The sequence below is a fragment of the Martes martes genome, assembly GCF_963455335.1.
Source record: "Martes martes genome assembly, chromosome: 7".
Lineage (NCBI taxonomy): Eukaryota > Metazoa > Chordata > Mammalia > Carnivora > Mustelidae > Martes > Martes martes.
Genome location: NC_137894.1, coordinates 36613229 through 36630756, shown reverse-complemented (window position 1 = coordinate 36630756; position 17528 = coordinate 36613229). Strand labels below are relative to the sequence as shown.

At 35.0% G+C, this 17528-nt stretch overlaps 2 protein-coding genes across 4 annotated transcripts in view; one reads left to right on the top strand and one right to left on the bottom strand.

Moving 5' to 3' along the window:
- The window catches only part of CCPG1 (cell cycle progression 1), a 39388-nt gene extending 23248 nt beyond the window's left edge, over positions 1-16140 (top strand). For 2 of the 3 annotated variants that reach the window (XM_080807685.1, XM_080807686.1), the window contains exons 5-9: positions 9-210; positions 4112-4363; positions 8882-9003; positions 11704-13109; positions 15380-15711. In XM_080807685.1, coding sequence (XP_080663811.1) covers positions 9-210; positions 4112-4363; positions 8882-9003; positions 11704-13109; positions 15380-15569 — 2172 coding nt within the window. In that variant the 3' untranslated portion in view covers positions 15570-15711. Of the gene's footprint in view, positions 1-8; positions 211-2228; positions 2325-4111; positions 4364-5685; positions 5713-8881; positions 9004-11703; positions 13110-15379; positions 15712-16014 lie in introns of those variants that run through there. The other variant, XM_080807684.1, reaches the window with a different exon arrangement.
- PIGB (phosphatidylinositol glycan anchor biosynthesis class B) overlaps positions 16128-17528 on the bottom strand; it is a 35561-nt gene continuing 34160 nt past the window's right edge. Inside the window, exons 11-12 of the mRNA XM_080807689.1 lie at positions 17243-17423; positions 16128-16702 (exon numbers count right to left, since the gene is read on the bottom strand). Coding sequence (XP_080663815.1) covers positions 16565-16702; positions 17243-17423 — 319 coding nt within the window. The 3' untranslated portion in view covers positions 16128-16564. The remainder of the gene's footprint in view (positions 16703-17242; positions 17424-17528) is intronic.

Here is a 17528-nt window from a genome sequence, read left to right as displayed (position 1 = left end):
TTCCTCAGGGAGAAGAAGAAAAGTCATCTGAAGACAATGTCTATTTTGGAACTGTCAGTGATGATTCTGATATTGTTACCCTTGAGCCGCCTAAGTTAGAAGAAATTGGAAATCCGGAAGCTCTAATTGTTGAAGAAGTGCAGAGTCCAGAAGACTTTAACATGGGATCTTCTTCCAGCAGCCAATATACATTTTGTCAGCCAGAAACTGGTAAGAGCTGCATAAAGAGTACACTGATAGAGACTTAAGGTGTCCTAGGACCACCTTTTATACAATGGCCAAGTTTTTAATATATTTAAGATTTTTTGCAAAATCTACTGTTGTGTTTAGCATTTTCTTAGATTGTAGGTCCCAAGAACAGAATTGCTATAACAGTAAATACCATCTTTTATTAAGTAAAAGATGAAAAAAAATATCTTCAAGGAGCTTTGTTATTGTCTGAAACACTCCAGAATGCATTTGACATATTTTAGGTATTTAAGGGTAGAAGATTAAGCCATTGTAAGTAAAAATAGGAGAAAGTTAAAATTTCTATTTACAGTGGTACAAAATTTAGTTTCTAGAAATTGTGGAAGAAGCTTCTTACTGAAGTCTGTTAGATCCTTTCAATTATTAATCATTTAACAAACATCTGTTGAATGCTCCTTATGTGCTAAACAGAGTTCAGAGAGCTGGCAATACAGCAGATCCCAAAGGCCCTGACCGGTGTATCTTTGACCTTTGACCTTTGTAGATGGAGTTATGAAAATGTGCCTATTTTAAGTCACATTTAAGGCACTCAATGCCTACTATTCAGACAATGATTTGGAGGTTAAAATGTGAATTCCTGAGCTAATTCATTTCTATATTTCTTTGGCTCAGCTTGAGGGATATATGTAACATCTTTCAAGGTGCACATAAATATTTAGACACAAAGGGAAATAAAAGAAACAAAGCTGTAATTAACGCACAGTTATTAACGAATACTTGTCACTCAGGAATGAATTGAGAGAAAGACAAGTTGGAACACTGCTAGTGATTCCAAAATATCCTAATTTGATGCAAAAATAAGGATGTGTTTATTTCAGATCATTTTCTTAGAGTTTACCATTCTTTTATGTTTACATTTGCCAGTATCAGACAATGGAATTTCTGTTACTCCACTTCAAGCTAATAAAAGGTCAAGTAAAGATTTTTAGCTATCTCATTTAATGGCAAGTTATTTTCAGTTAGTATATCAGTTTGGCTGTAAACAAGAGCTTAAAAACACTTTATTCAAGTATTTGAATGCTCATCTGGCATTCTTAGTGGTCAGCCTTTTACAGAATGGTTTATGTAGTATATTTATTACAAGGACTAACAGATTGACTTTAGAATCTTTTTTGGTTGTCAAATTTTATTTTATTTGTTTAAATCTAGGATTCACGCTGTATTCAAGTAGTCTTCTTTCTTTCCTTCTTTCCTTTATTTTTTTGGAAGACCATAGATGCTGGTTAAATTTGAGGATATTCATGGGCCAGAAAAAGTAGTCACATTGAAGCAGGAGTATTGCAGAAGGGTCCAAGCAGATATTTAAGAAATTGATCCTACAAACTTAATTTTTTCAGGAATTTGGATACTTCAAAGCACATTATTCTGGTGGTTATCTCATTTCTGAACTTGGACTTCTTGGGAATTTTACAGTTTCAGTTAAGAGAAATATTTTACTAGGAGTATTTTTATCCGTTTCTCTCTCTCCTAAAGGAATGAATTATTTCAGTAAAGAAAGTGTTATATAAAATAATTTTAAAAAATGGCATTTTGGATTATGTTGAAAATACTATATATATAAATCAGTTGCAAAGAGTCTACATTCTCTCTCACCTCCTCTCCTATTTTTTTGGTTTGTTAATCCCCTACTCCCCATTGCCTGGTTATTTTTATTTTTCCTTTCCCTTCTTCTCCATCTCTGTAGGTTTTCAAGTTGTTTCTTCTTCTAAATTAGATTCTTGTGGCGATATACTTTTTGTTCATTTAAGAATACTAGCCACTCCCTTGCACTGGAGTCTCCCCCAAGAAAGCAAAGTTGGTAGTTGTAGAAAAGTTTGTATTTGCATATGTTTTTTTTTAAAGGCGTGATTGTTCAATTTTGATGGAGCACAAATAACAATGTTGAGTGATAATTAAAATAAGTATTTTCAATTCTCTTTTTCCTTTTTAGTCTTTATAATAAAGCTTTATACATATTTTTTCCTGTTTATTCACAAAAGAAAGGTGGTGGGAGAAGCTGTGGAAGATTCCTGAATGCATAAGGGGATGGGATGATCAGCTGAAACACCATGTTCCTAGCCAACTCGCTTTCCAAGGTGGTGTGACTAAATCTGATCAGCTTTTCTTGAGCTGAGTGTGCCTAGTCACATTTACTATTTACTTAGTGCTTTAAAGATAACTGTTGTCATCTGTGATACTCTAAACAGGTGTTCAAATTGATCTTATAATAAAGCTGGCTAAGCTTATTGCATGCCTTTGCATTGCCTGCATCTTGGACTATGGGCCAAATTAAGTTTTGAAAGAAATTTAAAAATCAAAATACTTGAGCTGTCAGATATATGGGTTAAAAAAGATGGAAGCATTAGATAAGGAACGAATTTATTAATATGGATTAGGCTGGCTTGTTTACTTAGAATCTATGATGAAGGCAATAGAATTAAATTTATTTAAGGAATTTTGACAGATGGTTTGTTTTTACGTTTACCCATCTTAATACTGTCAGAAAGTCTGACTTAAATACTCCAGCCATAATCTTGAATGCCTTTGTATTATGTAATGCTTTATTTAAGTCTTCCTTTCTTTCTCTTTGTCCAAGAAATATAACTTCACAGCTGAGGCGACGGCATCTGGGAAAAACTAGTGATCAAGAATAACCAGATAAACATGATGGGCATAAGGGTCATGACCAAAAGATCTCTCAGTGGCATCTGTATAACTAAATACTAGGAATAATCATTCATCCAGTAGTTCTTTCTGTCTTTGTGTTTGGTGTTGTCGGTGTGAAAGTTAACCAGAACCTCTGTGACCCATCTTTAAAAAGTACTGCCTAACCCAAGTCACCAACTTTTCCTGTGGCATGGATATCCTGTCTTCTGAAGAACTGTTTTGCTTTTTTGAAGCATGGATGTTTGTTGTTTGGAGTTGTTTGTATCAAATTGAGGTTCACGTTTTATCCTTACTTTTAGTACCTTTTTTTTTTCTTCCTTATAACTGGCCTGTGGAAATTATTACTGAGCCATCTAACTTACTGTGTCAGTATGTAGTTTATTGATTGGTAGAACAGTGTTAACAAGGTCTACATTTAAAAAAACTGAAGGTGATTTTTTAGTAGATATATTTCCAGGACTTGAGATTTCTTATGGATTTTTTTGTTGTTGTTCTTTACTGTTCTTTTCATAAAGGAGCAGCACCAGACTAATCCTTAATATCGGAGATAGCTGTTGTGTCACTTCCTCATGCTGACATATTTACTAGAGGGTAAAATTAATAACCTTCTAGTAAGAGTGGCAGTCGAAGGGAAGGGCTCATCTGACTTCTGGAAACCTGTGTTAAACTATAGTGCTTTGAACGTTGATTGTGGACTCAAAGGATGGAAATGAAACTAGGGTCCAGATTCACCCAAGAAAACTTTTGGTAGTTACTGTACTTTGTAAGTTGCAGGAACTGTTCATATACCTCCATGTGTTCCTTAAACAGTTGAGCTTAAATTACCTCCTTTTGAAATTGAAAGAAGAGAGCTTCTTTTTCTTTCTAGAAACAGTATCTGTTTATGGCTGTAATAGCAAAGAAATTTAATAGGCTATGAGAATGATTGTTCTAACAGTGTAAACTAGAAGAGAAGTTAAAAAAAATAAAACCAGATAAATCCTCAAAGGCACAGAACATGATTAATAGATTCTTGTGTATCACGGTTGAAATCTTTTCTGTTTTGGTTTTATGTTGAAAAACTTGAAAGCTTGAGCTTTTGTTTGTGTTGTTTGTTTTTGGTTTTGGCTGTCTTACGTAAAAGGGCACGTAGGAATGGCATTGATTATTCTAAATCATATTTATTGGAAAAGCTATTCTAAAATTATTAATATTTACATTTTTCTTTTTAAAATAGTATTTTCATCCCAGCCTAGCGACGACGAATCAAGTAGTGATGAAACCAGTCATCAGCCTAGTCCTGCTTTTAGACGCCGCCGCGCTAGGAAGAAGACTGTTTCTAGTTCAGAATCCGAAGAACGGCAACTCCCTGAACAAGAAACTGAACCTTCTAAGGAGTTGTGTAAACGCCAGTTCAGCAGTGGTCTGAATAAGTGTGTTATACTTGCTTTGGTGATTGCAATCAGCATGGGATTTGGGCATTTCTATGGTAAGTATTTGAAAGTTGGTTACACGTAAACAAATCGTGTGTATGGGCACTTGCTAAGAGAGGAATTCTGGGAACTATTTTCAGTGTCATCATTAAATATATGACCTTGGAAAACTTGCTGTTTATTTGAGCCTCAGGTTTCTCATTTGGAAAATGGGCATAGTGCTACCTTTCTCACAAAGCTGTTTTCACTTATGTTAGATGGTATTTATTTAAGAAATGTAGGGATTTTTAGCATGCCTGTTTGTTTATTTTTTGTTTTTAAATTTTTTTAAAAGATTTTATTTATTTACTTGACAGAGATCACAAATAGGCAGAGAGGCAGGCAGAGACAGAGTAAGGGAAGCAGGCTCCCTGCTGAGCAGAGAGCCTGATACGGGGCTCAATCCCAGGACCCCGGGATCATGACCTGAGCCGAAGGCAGAGGCTTTAACTCACTGAGCCACCCAGGTGCCCCTGTTTTTAATTTTTTTAAAAGATTTTATTTATTCGATAGAGAGCAGAGCGAGAGAGCTTGAGGGGCAGGGAAGGGCAGAGGGAAAGGCCTCTTTGCCTGAGCTGAAGGCAGACCCTTAACCCTCTGAGGCACCCAGGTGCCCCTAAACTTTGCTTGTTATTTTCCTTATTAGTATTTATGTATACTGATTATCTTTAATGCAAACCCTTTAAAAGTGTCTTGGATGAAAAGAGGAAGGAATTTCATGTGGTATAATTTTTCATTGGGGAGCCTTACCATTGAGTCTTATTCAACATGTCTGTACAAAGATGAGACTGAGAACTGAAAACTTCCTGCTCATTCACACACTCTGTATTAAAATTTTGAAAAAAAACACTTTAAACAGATGTTTTAGATCTTGTCAATTTTACAAATTTCAGTTTGCCGTACATGAAGTACTTCTAGGTTTTTTTGCTGGTATGATCCACAGTTTAACTTTTAGAATATTCCTGTTTTGTTAGTTCCTTTCAACAATGTCTTCTTTATGCAAAAATTGAAGAGTTACATGTACCCTTTGTTAATTTGTGGAAAGGATGCATTAAAAACATACATAGTGTAATGTTAGAAGAAACTTAAGACAATATTTGTTTAAAGTCAGAGTTAGTAAAATATGTTTCTTCTTGTTTAAATTTATATTGACAAAAATAAGCATTTAGACTCCTGGTGGATACCTGCTTGAATTTAATACTGAGATAGTATAATTTGTATCCTTCCTTGAAGGTTATTATAATGAGATTTGACTTGAAGTAATATGCATACCTTTGTTTATTATCTAGTTGGAACAAATGTATGAATGTATTTTTGAGAATGATTTTTTTCCCCACAGGTAAACATGGAGTTAACAAAGGAGAAGGTCTTATCTTAATCTTTTTTTCTTACTAAAAAATTTGGACAGCGATTTAATGTTAATCCAGATTGCATTAAAACTACCAATTGCATGACCTTTAAGTATTTTGTAGAAGGAAGAATGTAGAGAGGAGTGCTTTCAAAATTGAGAAATTGCTGCTCTGTTTAAATAAGAGTTTGGTTACTTGTAAAATTTACTTCAATGATTATATCTAATAAAACATTTTCCTGTACTTTTTAAAATTATCCTTTCAGAATATGAAAAGCCTGGGTAATATGAAATCGTTTTGCGTGGTGATGAGATTGGCTCAGTGAACATATAAAAACTGTTAGTTTTTCAGGGTCACTGTTTAAAGGACATCACTTTTTCCCTTAATTCTGGCACTGATCTCAACACTTCAAGAGCTCATTTGAGTTGATTTCAGAGCCAGTTTGAATTTCTCATGCACCATGAAGTTAGTCATTGCATACTCCATAATCAGTCGTTTGCTTACTAATTATTTAACAAAAACATACTATTTAAGTGAATTACTCAGGACATTTGCCAACCTCAGCTCTTTATAAATTTGGAGAATCAGATCTATCCCAGAAGGAGGGGAGAATTAACAGGATTGAGGATAGTAAAACAGTGTATTATAGGTATTTGCTACTCCTTCAGGTTCTGAAAATGCTTACAAAAGTTAAAAACCTTCATGTATGAAGCACCTGTCTTCCGTATGCTTTCTTTACATTGTAGGCTATCCATATTTTAAGTCAACGGTGGAGTTCAGTTGATTTGATTTTCTCATGGAATTAATGACTTTAAGTATTGATAGGTTATCCTGCTCTTCAGACACTGTAACAGAATATATCTAGGTGCTAAGCTATGTAGCACAGAAAAGAGAATTATAGTCCCAAAGCTATACTTACTGTGTCATCCTGAAGGTGGTAGAATTTGAGCAGGGTCTGGTCTTAACGTTTATGCTAGTCAGAAGGAAAGTGGAGCATTCTAGCAATTGAGAACCTGACAACCTGAAAGTAAACTTTGCTAGGTTTGGGAGCAAGGAGAACACTGACTGGACTACAGCAGAGTAGAGAAATAGTGGAGTAAAACATTGGAGTACATGGGCTGGTGTAATGTTGTAAAACATCTTGGAATCCGGGTAAGAGTTTGATTTATAGAGTGACCTCATGGTAATTTTAGAGGAAAAGTGCAAAGAGGCATATTGAATGGGAAAAATTAAGACGGTTAAGAGTGTTTGTAATCCTGCAGTTGATGATCAAGGCCTTGACAATTATTGTGAAGGTCAGGGTGGAGAAAAGGTTAGTGAAATAAGGGACACTGAAGTAATAATGGAAAACATAACTTGTGATATGAGTGGCTTATTTTTTAAATTCCAAGAAGTGTGCTAACTGCTTTATTTTTGGAATTGGGGGTGTGCTTTATTTTTGGAATTGGGGGTGTTTCTAGGAAAGTTTTGCTAGATGATAAATATGATGGTGAGCACAGTTTGGTTGTTTTTATTCAACTTTATTCTAAAATGGTTTAGGGCAGGTGTTATGGTTCAATTTTTTTCATGAAGATGTTCCCAGAATTGCACCCAACAGGCAGCTGGATGTATTGGCCAGAAGCTCTGGTACGATTGGACTCAGAAGAGAAATCTTAGACAGCAGGGATAGCAAAAATTGGGTTTTTATGATTAAGATAGGCAGATTGGTATACATGACATGAAGGCCGAAGATTGTACCTTGGGTGGTAACACTTTATAGTTAGGTGGCTGAAGATGTAGGAAAAAGAAAAAACCAAGAGTTATTAGATAAATAAAAGCCACATAAAGACAGTTGTCCAACATGGGCAAATTGAGATCTCAACACGTAGTTTTAGGTTATTTTCCAGCGGGTGAAAGAATTCATCCTGTCAGCAGTTTGTAAAGAGAGGTTTTCTGTTATTGTGGGAAATACAAATGAATTCTCAGCATTAAAAATAATCTGAGATTCTTTTGAGTAATATTGAGACAAATCTACCATGCTTTTGTAAATTCGAAAATTGAAAGAGAGGAAATGAATCTTAACAGAAGAATATGATAACTGGTAACAGTTGTTTGTAATTTGGCAAAAGTTTTCCTTAGTGTTTTTCAAGATTATTGAAGAAATTGAAAGTTAACTTCTTTTAGCAGTAGGGAAGACATAGTAAACTTTCATTACAAAATCCTGTGTTATATTAATAATATATCACTTGGTAGATGTTAAGGTCAAGGTTGCCAAATGCCTTTTGCCTTATTTTTTGATTCAGTGTTTTTGTTTTTTTCCTTTCTCTCATGCATGAGGCATGTAGCAAGCAGCATGTGAACAGCATGTCTTGGCAAATTAACATTTTGGTTTTTGGGGTTAAAATATAGAGAATCCTAGTTGGTTTAAGACTTCATCACTGCAGGGATGGGGTTGGTGGTACTCTAGTACAGACCTAACTAATGCAGAACTTGTACATGATTTGGCTGTGAGAACGGTGGGTAATCACAGGCAGTTATTTCCCTTGTTGTACGTTTTGGGCTGTGTAACATCATTTACTAAGCAAAATATAGTGAGAAAAAGATAGATGTTTTTATTTTTCCTTATTGACTTACATCCTATGAATAGATTATATGGTTTCTTTCCCTGTTGAAGACAACACTTTATGTCCCTCAACAATCTCTCAAAAACAACAAACTTGAGTGCCCTTGATATCGTAGGATTAGACACAGTATATACGTTTTCTTTCTTTTTTTTTTTTTTTAAGGGCAACATAGGCTGGCTTGTTTTAGTCAAAAGGATAGTGAAGTGCTTAAACGTCCCTGGGTGTATGCTAAATTAAAAAAAGTATACATTAACCTTGGACTGATTTTTATTAACATCCATTTACCACCACTTGTTGAATGACACCATGAGATTTTACTTATTCTTTTGTTTATATAATAAGAGTTTTTATACAACTGTGAAATGCTGGTCTTGAAGAAAATGATCCTATCCAGATTAATTAATTAAATATATAAGGATTAAGTGTTTTATTATATGTTTTATGTATTATATTATATATATGTATTATATTATATATTATGTATTATATTATATTATATGTTTGGTCATTATAATGTTTCTTTTGTGTGTGTGTGTGTGTGTGTGTGTGTTGTGTATCCCTAATAAAATTTTTCATTTTTCAGGCACAATTCAGATTCAGAAGCGTCAGCAGTTAGTCAGAAAGATACATGAAGATGAATTGAATGATATGAAGGATTATCTTTCCCAATGTCAACAGGAACAAGAATCTTTTATAGATTATAAGGTATGTACTACTAACAAACTTTCTAAGAAAGAATTGTTAGCCAATAATTACTGGATTGTTCAGATAAAAGTACAAAGCAGATTAGTAAGGCAATAGTAATACTGTAATAATTGTTGATTCTTTACTGTGTCCTAGTCACTGCTGTGAGTACCTCACATACAATACTTCTCTTACTGCGCACCACAGACCTGTGAATTAAGGAAGTATTAGCTTCATTTCATAGATGGGAAAGAGGTTCAAAAAAGTTGACTTTTTCAAGGTTAGCAATTGGCAAAGCTGAATTTATCTGACTTCAAGGGTGTTATTTCTAGTTACTATAATTAACATTATTTTAAATTAATAGTATTAGAAAACATTGTTACTAACATTATTTTTACAGAACTAGCAAAACATTTTCAGTGAGAAAAAGGAGAGTTTGTACTCCCTCTCTAAGATCTTTCCTTGATCAAGGGAAATAATCAGTGGGTCTTTTTTCTTTGGTTTCTTGTTAGGCCTGATGGAAGAGACAGCATGTTACACTTGCCTACCTAAACTCACCTAACACCAGCAGGACTGTGCTTTCCATAAACCTGTGTGGGTTTATGAGGACCAGTGTAATAGCTGGTCTCCTCTCTGGTTCTTCATAAGAAAGGTATAGGGCTTGTAGATAAATTCACAGTAGAAGAGTAAACTGTTCCTTTTTTCTTACATTCCCCCAAATTTCCCTCACAATTTATGTACCCCTTATAGGGTTATGATTATATTTCTTTAGAAGACAGAATCCCACTTGATATCTGGATTATGTCTTTTTTCAGGCAGGGACTACTGAAGTTATTTGTAAATAGTGTAGTTTTTCCCACCTTGATCAAATGATGTTATAAAAGAGTAGGCATTTTCTTCTTTACCACCATGGTTTCTGGTTCTGTAGGATGATGTTGGCTTTTAGGAGACTGACCCTACATAGATCTTCCTGAGTCAGTTCTTGGCAGGCCTCTTACCTCCATCTATTAAATGTGGTTTGGATTTTGAAGATCTTCATGGGAGACCTGCCTGGGATTTACTTATCAGACACTTTAAGATTATGGAGTTTACTGAATGCAGAATATATCCTCCAGTCATTCTGTGGTCCCTTGTGCTCTTGCATTTGAAGATAATGCTACATTAGTCTGTACTACTTCATGGTCCACTTCTGTTGGATACACGAAATTTGTTTCCTTTTACATATGGAGAGGAGATGAAATGATTATAATGAAATTTTAAAAAACATTTCTTTGGAGAGAGGCAGAGAGTACGAGCAGGGTGGGGGGCAAAGGGTGAGGGAGAGAGAGATTCCCAAGCAGGCTCCAGTCTCCGCCCCAACTCAAGGCTTAATCTCAGGACCCCGAGATCATGACCTGAGCCGAAATCTAGTTGGACGCTTAACCAACTGAGCCACCCAGGCACCCCTGATTATTGTGAAATTTTAAATTTTAATTTGTTCTTTAAAGAGTAATGAACCAGATAGTGAACCATCCATTTCAGATAGTTATTTTTCAAGTGGAAATACTGTCATTCTCCTAAAGGACATTTTTCTTTTGTTTCTGTATATCTGATTTTCTGGTCTGATTCAAATGGGATAATAGTAATGTCTTAAATTAAACAAGTTTTATCATTTGCTGATTTATCTATAAGATATTTTAACTGACTGGATAATGCTATAACTATTAGCCTGTTTAAGCATGTTCTTTAGTTTCTTGCTGTTTTTGTGAAATTTTGTTACTAATACATATGTTGAAACAGATATTCAAGGCTACTTTGAAATGCAACAAAATATCATAAACCTAATTGAACATGGTTTCCTCTCTTTCAAGGGTGCTGACTTCAGAGTTATATTGCTAATCTGGTGATAGTCTCTTCAGAAGATGATTTGAAATCAGAGAAATTAGTTAAAAATGTTACCAGGATTCAGTCCTCTAAGAAATGCTGAGAGAACTAGGAGGACTTACCTGAACTTACTTTGGGATGTTAATTTGCACAGGGTGAAGATATTTCATATAGGACTAAGATTGTTGAAATGTTTTCCTTTCAAAGAGTGCAGAGAATATAAATAGAATTTTTAAAATCCTCAAGTCATCTCTAGCTATAATTTTCCCTTTTATAAAAGATCATCTCCTTCACCCAAGGGTTAGAGAAGCCTTTAGTCCTGCCTAAATTCTGTTTAGGAGACTTCTCAGGAGAGATTGGAGTTCTGTAGTCCAAAGATAGACCAGTCTCCTTTTCTCCTGACTTACAGGTGGGCCGAGAAACCATTAGGCTTTCATATGATTATGTGGGAAATAATCAATAGTCACTAATAAACACTAATGAGAAGTATCCCTAGCTCTATTTTTAGAAATCTTAAATCTAGATTTAGAAATCTTACTAGGGATAAACCAGGCTTTAGCTCATCTTTTCCAGTCTTTAAATTCTTCTAGTGGGCTATGTTATTATTTTGATATAGCTCTGTACTGTGCATTCTTGCACATGAACCTTGTATTTTCTGATTTTTATGTATTGAAATACATATATATATGTATATATATATATACTCTATAAATATATATACTGCATAAAAGATAGTCTCTGCAGAAAAAGATACTAAAAATTTTATGAGTATTGGTTACCTAGGGTTATGTTTTGAAGATTTGAATTGAGCTTTTAAATAAAGCATTTGACATTTTTCTTCTCTTTCAAAAAACTTAGTCTTTGAAGGAAAATCTTGCAAGATGTTGGGCCCTTACTGAAGAAGAGAAGATGGCTTTTGAAACTCAGAAAAAGAACCTTGATACAGAAAATCAGTATTTAAGAATATCTCTGGAGAAGGAAGAAAAAGCCTTATCTTTATTACAGGAAGAGTTAAGGAAACTAAGAGAACAGATTAGGATATTGGAAGATAAAGGAACAGGTACTGAATTAGTTACAGAAAATCAGAAACTTAAGCAGCATCTGGAAGAAGAAAAGCTGAAGACACACAGCTTCCTTAATCAGAGGGAAACGCTTTTGGCAGAAGCAAAGACGCTAAGGACGGAACTGGAGAGAGAACGACTAGTAACTATGGCTTTAAAGGTGGAACTCCAGCAGTTAAGCTCTAGTGAGTCATATGGCAACCCAGACTCTCCCAATGTATTGACTGAAAAAAAGGAAATAGAAGTCCTACGGGAAAGACTCACTGAACTGGAGCAGAAGCTAAATTTTGAACAGCAGCGTTCTGATTTGTGGGAAAGACTATATATTGAGGCAAAAGATCAAAATGCAAAACAAGAAACCGATGGAAAAAAGAAAGGGAGCAGAGGAAACCACAGGGCTAAAAATAAATCAAAGGAAACATTTTTGGGTTCAGTTAAGGAAACATTTGATGCCATGAAGAATTCTACCAAGGAGTTTGTGAGGCATCATAAAGAAAAAATTAAACAGGCTAAAGAAGCTGTGAAAGAAAATCTGAAAAAATTTTCAGATTCAGTTAAATCCACTTTCAGGCATTTCAAAGATACCACCAAGAATATCTTCGATGAAAAGGGCAATAAAAGATTTAGTGCCACAAAAGAAGAAGCAGCGAAAAAACCGACAGTTTTTAGTGAATATTTACACCCACAGTATAAGGCACGTACACAAAACCAGAATAAAGGCCCTACTATGCAAAGAGAGGGAAGGAAAGAAAAGCCAACTCACTTCGAAGAATTTAGAAAAAATACAAATTCACAGAAGTGCAGTGCTGAGCATGACTGTAGTGAAAATTATGATTCTTTCAGAAAATCTTGTTCTGGTGTATTTGAATGTGCTCAACAGGAATCCATTAACCTTTTTAATATGAAAATGTTGAATCCTGTAGGGATAGATGAATTTAGACAGTTAATTGAAAGGTTTTTATTAGAAAAACTGGATAGTTTTCATCATTGGAAAGAACTTGATCAATTCATCAATAAATTTTTCCTAAATGGTATCTTTATACATGATCAGAAGCTCTTCACTGACTTTGTTAATGATGTTAAAGATTATCTTAAAGACATGAAGGAATATCAAGTAGATAATGATGGAGTGTTTGAGAAGTTGGATGGATATATATATAGACACTTCTTTGGTCACACTCTTTCCCCTCCATATGGACCCAGGTCGGTTTACATAGCACCATGTTATTATAATAGTTTTTGACATTTATAGATTGGGTAGCAATTTTAATCATGTTAACATCTTGGAATGTTAAAGTACTTTTTGTAAAGAAAAAAAGTGCAATTTGTAAAAGTACCTTATTGCCACAGAATTTAGAATAAATTAAGTCGAAAGATACAATTTTAAGTTAATAGCCATTACAAACTGAAAATTTCATATAATCAGTTTGACTTGAGCAAATGGTTAAATTCTGCCTTAAAAATGAGTTAAGGAAATGTAAATCCTATTTTAGCTTCTTGTTTCTTTTCATTCTAGTTTATATGAAAAGATAATCATCTTAAGTGAAATGATTTTTCTTTGGTCTTTTATTTATTTACTCACTTTGGGAAGCTTGGGTGAACAGTACAGAGTTCACTCTGAAATCAGAAGAGCTCATATGTAACAATTTGGATTGGCCCACTTCTTTGTCTCTTCCACTTACCAACTAAACTATACTTAATACAGTTATTACACAATTATTGTTCATAAAGGTAGGGTAGACTTAGTAAGCCACAAGTTATAATGTGTGTGCTTTATATACATAATTTCTAAAAATAACTATCAATTGCTTATCAGCTTTATATTCTGTAACATGAAACTCGCCTAATCTTCAAATGTTAGCTTTATTTTTTATCTTTGAGTTAGTTATATATGTCTTTTTGAATAAATGTAATGTGTCTATAAAATAATGAGACTGATTCTGGTGTCTTTGGTCTTTAACTATATAGTGCCTAAATGAGCAAAACATTGTGAGACTGCCCTGACAAAATATGGAAAATTCTTGCCATCAAGGAGCTCACAAGCTTTTGGAGAGTTAGGTAACAATAAGAAATTAAATAGAGGTATTGGAGGCACATTGTGTGTGGTGGCCTCAGCCTGGAGATGTTTGGGAAAGTTTCAGGAGTGAGGTGGTCTTTGAACTGAACTTCTTTAAACTGGTTATTGAAGGAGAAATGAGAATTTGCTAAGCAGAGCAGGACATTCTATTCAAAGAGAACTATATTTGGAGATATGAGGACATGCCACTTTAAGGAGGCAAGGTAGTGCTGGGGTATGAAAAGATACAGATCTTTTGTGAAGATCTGAAGGATCTTTTTTTATGCTAAAAGACTTGCCTCATTGCATTTTGGATCACTGGCAACAGCCTGAAGTGTTAGTTGGAAAGAATGAAGCTAAAAGCTAGACGGTGGGCTTTGAAAAACTACAGACATGAGCTGATGAGTATCTGAACTAGGGTGAGAGGAGTGGAAGGAGACAGATTTGAACAATGTAAGTAAAATTGGTGGTATTTCTTGTGAAAGAGAAGTAGAAAGTAACAATACCAGATTTCTGGTTTGGGTCACTAGTTGGATAGTGGCATCACTAAGATAGGGATACCAGAGCTTTTGGGTGAGGGGAATTGGAAATGGGAGAATTGTGCTTGTAGGTATCTGTTGACAGCCAAGTTGAAAGAATTAGTTGGCCATTAGTTACAGGACTCCTTCTAGCCCAGATTGTGTGTGTGTGTGTGTGTGTGTGTGTGTGTGTGTGTGTGTAGATTGTCTAGGCTGGGGTTGTTTTTTCAGACTCCTGGGGCACACTAACACGTATGGGGTTGTAGAGAAAGAAGGCTTGAGAATACTGAAATGTGGTGTCAAGAAAATCCAAAGATCATCTCAAGTGAAAGGAGTATATATACATGTCTCAAATGCTTTAATCAAAGAAGAGACTGGATTTCATGGTTGGTGAATTGGGTGGCTGTGAATGGCATTGTGGACTGTTTCAGTGAAGTAGTGACAGAAGTAGCCTGATCATATGGAGTTTGAGGAAAGCAGTAGATACATACCTTGAGCTGTGGCTGTAGAAAAAGAAACTTTCTTTAGTTTGTAAGAGATGTATACATATTCTTCAGTTTGTAAGAGATCTATACATACATGTAAGGGATGAAGAGATTGATTTTGAACTAGAGGAGAAAAAATGGAAACACATCTCATTATTTTATTGTCACATTTCTATTTATCTGTTGAATATTTCCCCTTTTTGCCACTACAGTATGTTTTGTCTATTTTTTTCTGTAGGATGAAAGTATAATACTGAATCTTTTTGGTATGGTTGTGTTAGGATTATACTTCAGATTAATTTAACATCCTTTTTCAGAGTGTTCAGATAATAGATTAATGGAGAAAAACATTAAGATTGTGTCTTGTTTAAATTTAACTCTAACATAGATGAAAAATGTGTTTACTGCTTTCAGTCGACCAGATAAAAAGCAACGTATGGTAAATATTGAAAACTCCAGGCATCGAAAACAAGAGCAGAAGCACCCTCAGCCACAACCTTATAAAAGGGAAGGTAAATGGCATAAATATGGTCGCACTAATGGAAGACACATGGCAAATCTTGAAATAGAATTGGGGCAGTTACCTTTTGACCCTAAATACTGATCATCATGATTAAGTTAAATTAGAAAATGGTAACAGAAACATGGATGCTTTCTACAATGTTTGGTGTTGAAACTAAAATGAAATTATCAAGATAATGTCTGTCATTTCTAAGTATCAGTTTGATGACTTTATTACTCAGAAGCATCAAGTAAAAGCTTACTAACTTGCATTTTCCTTGTAGTTTAGCTTTGCTGAATTTTTTTTGGCACTGGAAATGTTCAACTGTAGTTTTAAGGAAGCTGGGCATGCAACATATTTTGTGCATGAAATGTCTTCCTTTCAGTGTATGAGCTTAAAGCAAGCTCAAATCATATGACAAAGTGTAATTAACACTGACATTTGTGTTAAATTTGCAGTAGAGCTTGAAAAAAGTACATTGTGATGGAATTTCATCTTTAACATTTTATAATCTTACACTTGCTTCTTGTCTTTTTGTGGGTTCAAGAGCCCGTTGATTTGTGAAGAATATGCTGCCTTCCTATGAGCTTGCTGACTTGTTCTCTTGTGAAATTTCTTGCACATCTGAATATTGTGGGAGAAACAATAAAACTACACCATGAGGAAAACTAAAGGTCTTTATTTAAAATCTGGCATTTGTATTAATATTTTTATACTTTGTGATATTTATTCATACATTTCCTCAGTAGTGATACTTGGTAAACAATTCCAGTGATTTTCGCTAGTTCCACGAATCTTACCCAGTGTTTACAGGCATATTTATACAGCATCTGAATATCTCTACCCAGCAATGTCTGTTTCTTTAGGAAAGATTTTTTTTTAAGATTTTATTTATTTATTTGACAGAGAGACAGCAAGAGAGGGAACACAAGCAGGGGGAGTGGGAGAGGGAGAAGTAGGCTTCCCAGCAGAGCCGGGAGCCCAATGCGGGGCTCGATCCCAGGACCCTGGGATCATGACCTGAGCTGAAGGCTGCCGCTTAACATCTGAGCTACCCAGGCACCGCTTTAGGAAAGATTTAAACACAGTTCAGAATTTCATCTTCTGTTGAGTGTCCCTTTTAATTTCCGTTCATAGACATATATGTGACTTCCAGTTCGACCTTCTGGCAAGTGAGTGTGGAAGAACACAGCAGTTCTCTCATAGTTGCTTGAAATTAGGAAAGTGCTTATTTCCTAGAAGTAAATAAATGTTTAAGTAAATAAAGACTACATTTTCTGAGTACTGTTTCAAGAACTTTAGAATGACCTGATTTGCGCCTCTACCACTTTTTTCTTAATAAAACTATAGTTTCTTTTTTAATTAATTAATTTTAGAGAGTGAGAGACTATGCAAGCAGATGGGGGCACAGAGGGAGAGGGAAAGAGAATCTTAAGCAGACCCTGCACTCACCACAGGGCCCAACATGGGGCTCAGTCTCATGACTCTGGAATCATAACCGCGAGATCATGGCCTGAGCCAAAACCAAGAATCAGACACTTAACCAACTGTGCCACCCAGGTGCCCCAAAGCAATATAATTTCTTAATAAAAGAATTAACTCATGGTAAGTAACATATATATCTTGATAGTTATAGAACTGGGATGGATTTTGACCAGAGGAAAGAACCAATTACAAAATATGGGGCTTGAAAGACCATAAAAAAGTTGTCTGTTTACCTGAGTGCTAAACCAGAGGTGAAATAGTGAGTTTTCTGCTTTTTCATATTTCCTTACCTTCTCTAAAATGCTGAAGATGATCAAGTGAGTAGGCAATGTTGAATCATTGTGAAACTCTTTATCTAGCCAGTTTAAGGGATTCAGATAGAATATATCTGCTTCGTCAAGGTACTGACTTTTTCCAGTCAGGTCTGGGGGACATTGGAGAAATCTCATTGGAAGTGGGTAGTGGACGTGGCTGTGAAGAGAAAGTTACCATAATAGTTACAAGAAGTTAAAAAGGGTGAAAGTTTTCCAATTACTCTCAAGACCTATCATGTTCACATAACAAAATGTGAAGCCT